This window comes from Humulus lupulus, chromosome 5 (assembly GCF_963169125.1).
Source record: "Humulus lupulus chromosome 5, drHumLupu1.1, whole genome shotgun sequence".
Classification (NCBI taxonomy): Eukaryota; Viridiplantae; Streptophyta; class Magnoliopsida; order Rosales; family Cannabaceae; genus Humulus; species Humulus lupulus.
Genome location: NC_084797.1, coordinates 43,900,190 through 43,905,847, shown reverse-complemented (window position 1 = coordinate 43,905,847; position 5,658 = coordinate 43,900,190). Strand labels below are relative to the sequence as shown.

The 5,658-nt window shown below is 34.5% G+C and overlaps 1 protein-coding gene across 1 annotated transcript; it reads left to right on the top strand.

Moving 5' to 3' along the window:
* The first annotated feature begins 3,032 nt into the window (after positions 1–3,032).
* LOC133834789 (protein DETOXIFICATION 49-like) lies at positions 3,033–4,948 on the top strand. The gene has a single exon (XM_062264540.1). It carries the CDS (start codon positions 3,158–3,160, stop codon positions 4,880–4,882), a length of 1,725 nt encoding a protein of 574 aa, XP_062120524.1. The 5' UTR covers positions 3,033–3,157; the 3' UTR covers positions 4,883–4,948.
* The last annotated feature ends 710 nt before the right edge of the window (positions 4,949–5,658 follow it).

Here is a 5,658-nt window from a genome sequence, read left to right as displayed (position 1 = left end):
ATGAACATGTAACAAAAGCTGCAAAAGATAATTTAATTTCTTTTGTGAATTTTTATCTAAATTCTTTTGTGTTTATTGTGAAGGAATCCAAGAGACTAGAAAGAAAAAGAAAGAGTATTTCACGAGCTGGTCCACCAACACAAGACCCAAAACATCCTCCACAACGACTTCCCACTACTCAAGAAGAGGCAGGATCAAGTATGGCTAGTAAGCCACCGATCATTGTCAACCTTCCAACATGACTTCTTATGTTTTTTGAAGATACTTATGGGTTATGTGAAGTACGTAGAATCGGGATGCATGATTGACATTCCGATGGAGGCCAATATTATGGGTGATGTGTATACCTTATATATCTCACATGAGGATATAATACACTTTGGACTTATGGAAGAAATCGGTGCATCTTGCATTTCATTATATATCAAGTAAATTTTAAATTAAGAAATGTTATATAATTTAGTTTCTTTTGAAACAAATATATAATATGATTAACTTTCATGTATGCAATATAATATATTATGAGTTGTGCGATAGAGAGATATCACACTTTTTTTTGTTTCATTGAGCCATCGTAGTCATAAAAAATTGTGGCCAATATAGATAATTGGGCTAAAATTATCTCGGATCGTATTAATAACACAGTGATGTCAAACTTTTTTAATGGCATACCATTTCAAGTAATCAAAAATTTTCATTTAATATTGATTTTCCTTATGCACTATTAATTAAAGTTATATTAATAACTTTGCTTCAATGCAGACGTTGCTGGATGTTAGTGATCATTGATCTAGATAATCACATGTGTCACTATCTCGACCCACTTAAAAATTCTCCTCCAAATGATCTGACAAACCTTATGAACATCTAATATATTTTCAACTTAATTTAGATTATAATATGGTGATACAAAAAAAATGTTCTTCATATTGATGTATATATATATAGTGTCTCTTCCCACATTAAGAGAAAGACTGGGAGGAATGAAAAAAGTTACAAGTAGAAAATAGTCAAATGCCCTCGTCAAACTTCATTGGTAGAGTGTGGCTTTTATATCATAAGGATGATGACTGAGTATTTCTTCCATGAGGCACCCATCTGATGACTAACTACTAATGTAAGTATATTTATAATAGTTTAACGATAATTCTATCCAATTTAGTTTCTAACTTAATTTTTTATTTTGATTTTTGTAGTGTGGTGGGAAGAACACATATAACATTGAGGAAATCAATGAAACTCGAAATGAATGGGAAGCTAAGCTCCTTGAGCAGATGAGTCGAAGCTAGGGTAACTTTTGAAATTAGAATTCAAAAACAGACTAATTATAGTTAAGACATGCACTTACATAGCCAAGGCAAAGATTCTTACATAGTTTTTTTTTTTTGCAAGAATGTATTTACATTTTAATCTTGTAAAATACTTACATAGTTAAGACAATGATGTATTTACATAGTTCAGGCAAGAATGATACATTTTAATCTTGTAACTTTAATTTTATAATATACTGAATTATGTTGATTTTGTATGCTGGGTGATTTTGTTTGGATTATACTGTAATTATACATGAAATTTTGAATGAAAGTAGAGATTAAAATAGAGAAAAAAAATTTCATTCTCTGTGTGTGGAATATCACTTCAAAACATTGCGTCGTCTCATGTACCACATGGCACAATGTTCGCTTAAAACTTGTTGTCTCATGTTACAATAGTTGCCCATAAACTGTCGTATCATATACTATAGTGGATGATATCTTCACAACAACTGTCGTCCCTTGTGGTATATGAGATGACAGTTTTATTTGAACTGTCGTCTCTTGCTAGTACATGACATTACACTGCATGGTACGAACTATTGTATGAACATTCGTACCACATCAATTTTTTAGTAGTGACTTTTGCCCCTACCGTAGGGGCGTTTTCTATTTTTCAGCATTTTGAGAAATTTTAATCCAATTTTTTTTATATGACAACGTACATGATAGTTATAGTAGACATCTTGCCAATTTTTAAGAAAATCTGAATAATTTACAGTGATGAAATCATAGTTCAAATAATCTGTTTTCTACGCATATAAAAGAAAACAGGCATAAATATTGCAGCTGGCTGTTTAAACTATGATTTCGGCACCGTAAATTATTTGCAATTTTCAAAAAAATGGCAAGATATTTGTTATAACTATAATGTATATTATCATGCAATATAAAAATTGAGTTATAATTTCTCAAAGTACCGAAAATAAAAAATACCTATTGGGGGAAAATCAACTAAAAAAATTCGTATATATATAAATGAGTATATTTAAATATGTCCAATTAATAAGCTAACGAGGAGGCATGCATGCTTTACGTAAGCATGCTGCGTGCCATGCATCTGATCAGGAACACGTTGTTAAACTCTCCACAATATATAGTTATTGGAAAATGCCGATTATATTTGTACTGACATGAAATTCTACCTTATCTTTGGTCTCTGAATGGAATATTATATGCTTTTATTTCACTTATTTTTTAAAAGGCAAGGATTACACAATATTTCGACTCTCGAAGTGAGTTTTTACCTAATCATCATCTGAATCTGTGAATCAGTCCGGAAGAAAACTATATGATGAATACATATATAATATATGAACTCTTTCTTCGTGAGTACTTTAATTAGCAAATCACAACCCATGATATGTATATAGAATATTTATAAGGATATATAGCTAGGAAAAGAAAAAAAGTGGTATGCATAATTTTCTCTCTCAGTCATGTGATCCTTGAATTTTGTAATAATAATTTTGGTTCATATAAATTTATATATATATTAATATCATATTCTTAGGTTCAATGTAATATTTATGCAAAACCATATCCCTCGCAAATCAACTTTATGGTACGGCATGATAAATCCAAATAACGAATATTGACTATGATGAGTCGATGAGTAGTCTACAAAACAAATAATGACTAATTAAGTGAAATTTTAACCGATAATTGTCACCCTTAGTGACTTTCAGAGGCTCTATAAAAGCCCCAAACTTGCATTTCTAAACTCCCTCAACTTCCAAGGTTCATCTCTCCTCTCTCTCTCCCTCTTTACTTGGTGTTTTGTGTGCTTATTTTGAACACCACCAAATTCTTTTTTATTTCATTTCTCAAACAAATAAAAAAGAATGTGTCAGCTCTCAACTCCCCTAAGCTACAACAAATGCAATTCATCGAACGACCATTACCATGATCCAAACAACAAAGACGGTCCTTCGAGAAACGACGATGGCCTCAAAACTCCACTCATTCAAAACGACATCAAAATGACGACCACCCAAAACCAAGACGAGAAAACTACAATAGAAACGAAGCAAACGACACAAATTATTACTTCAACTACTAACCAACAAAAATCCCATTTTTTCTGTCTTGTTGCCGAGGCCAGCTTGGTCGCCGAAATCGCTTTCCCAATGATACTCACGGGGCTTCTACTTTATTCCCGTTCAATGATCTCCATGCTCTTCATTGGCCGACTAGGCGAGCTCGCTCTAGCCGGCGGCTCACTCGCCGTCGGTTTCGCCAACATCACTGGTTACTCGATCCTCTCTGGCCTGGCCATGGGAATGGAGCCCATTTGTGGCCAAGCTTTTGGGGCCAAGAAGAACACTCTGCTCGGACTCTGTTTACAGAGAACAATTCTTCTTTTGATGTTAACTTCAATACCCATTTCCCTTCTCTGGTTAAACATGAAAAAAATTCTTCTTCTTTGTGGCCAAGATGAAGCAATTGCCATGGAAGCTCAATCTTATCTTCTATACTCTCTTCCTGACCTTTTAGCTCAATCTCTATTACACCCACTCAGGATTTATCTCAGAACTCAATCCATTACTCTGCCTCTGGCCTACTGCGCCACTCTGTCAATATTTCTCCACATACCCATTAACTATTTCTTTGTTTCTCACCTTGATTGGGGAATTAAAGGAGTTGCTCTAAGTGGTGTTTTGACCAATTTTAATCTTGTGGCTTCCTTAATCATCTACATCTTAGTCTCTGGGGCCCACAAGAAATCATGGGGAGGAATTTCCACTGATTGTTTTAAAGATTGGAAAACACTATTGAATTTGGCCGTTCCAAGTTGCATTTCGGTCTGCCTCGAATGGTGGTGGTACGAGATCATGATCTTGCTATGTGGCCTTTTGGTAAACCCAAGAGCAACCGTGGCTTCAATGGGAATTTTGATCCAAACCACATCACTAATCTACATATTCCCCTCTTCTCTAAGTTTCTGCGTTTCCACAAGAGTCGGTAATGAACTTGGTGCTAACCAACCCAAAAAGGCTAGGTTTGCCGCCATTGTAGGCCTCTCTTGCAGCTTCGCATTGGGCCTAGTAGCTCTGGCATTTGCGGTTATGGTTCGGAAGGTTTGGGCTACTATGTTCACACAAGACAAAGATATTATTTCATTAACATCGTTGGTTTTGCCAATTATCGGGCTTTGTGAGCTTGGAAACTGTCCTCAGACAACAGGTTGTGGGGTCCTTAGAGGAACAGCCAGGCCCAAAGTGGGAGCCCACATTAACTTGGGTTGTTTTTACATGGTAGGAATGCCAGTGGCTCTGATCTTGTCTTTTTTTGCCGGGTTTGATTTCAAAGGGCTCTGGCTAGGTCTTATGGCGGCTCAAGGCTGCAGTACTCTGACCATGTTGGTTGTTTTGGGCCGAACGGATTGGAACTCTGAAGCTCAACTAGCCAAGCTTCTTACTGGAGCTCAAGTTATTGAGGATGGTGGTGATCCTGATCATCATCACGATCACAATCACAATCACGATCACAGGGAACAAGTTGATGAAGAGAACCCAAGTGAGAGAGTTGTAGTCAAGGTAGATGGTAAAAATAATTCACCTGTGTGATAATTCACCAATAATTGTCATTCAATATATAGTAATACTTAATGAAAAAACGACAAGTAGTGTTAATCTTCACAAGTGTGAAAATTCTTTCCTACTAATCTCATTCTGTCTTTTCTCCGCCACCAAACAAAATAGGTATGGCTTTCGGTGAAGTAGACAATTTACAATAAACGAAATAGGTATAGCTTTTACGAAAAAGACATATAAAGTCGAAAAAAACGGATTGTTTTTTATTTCTTTTCTTTATATAGATGCTTCTCCTCATAGTATAGGGAACCATAGTTTTTATTCATTTTTTATTTCTTAAATTAATTTAAACTGATAAGAATGATCACATAGTACTGAAAATTTAAAGCAAATCTTTGATAATATCTCTCTCTTTTGACCTATTTGTAAGTGTACAAAATCATCATAGTGAAGGTAATTCCTAATCAAATCTTTAATTAGTACCACAAGATCATTATTCTAGGATTTGGATAAATTTTTCGTGGAATTAATATTAATTAATTAATATATATGTCATTTGTATGAACCCCTTAGTGTATATATCTTATATATAGAGTATATCTAGATTATATATATGTGTATATTGTCTATGTAAATAGGAACTTTTCTGGATGTGGCTTAATCTTTGGACATCAATCGAATAAGACAAATATCCAGCAAAAAACCAAATCGAATAAGACAAATTATAAGTTAGACTAGGATGTTTATAGTTAAAAAACGGTTAGTACAAGAGTCCATATGCTTCGTTTTAGACAACCGAGACGTATTTA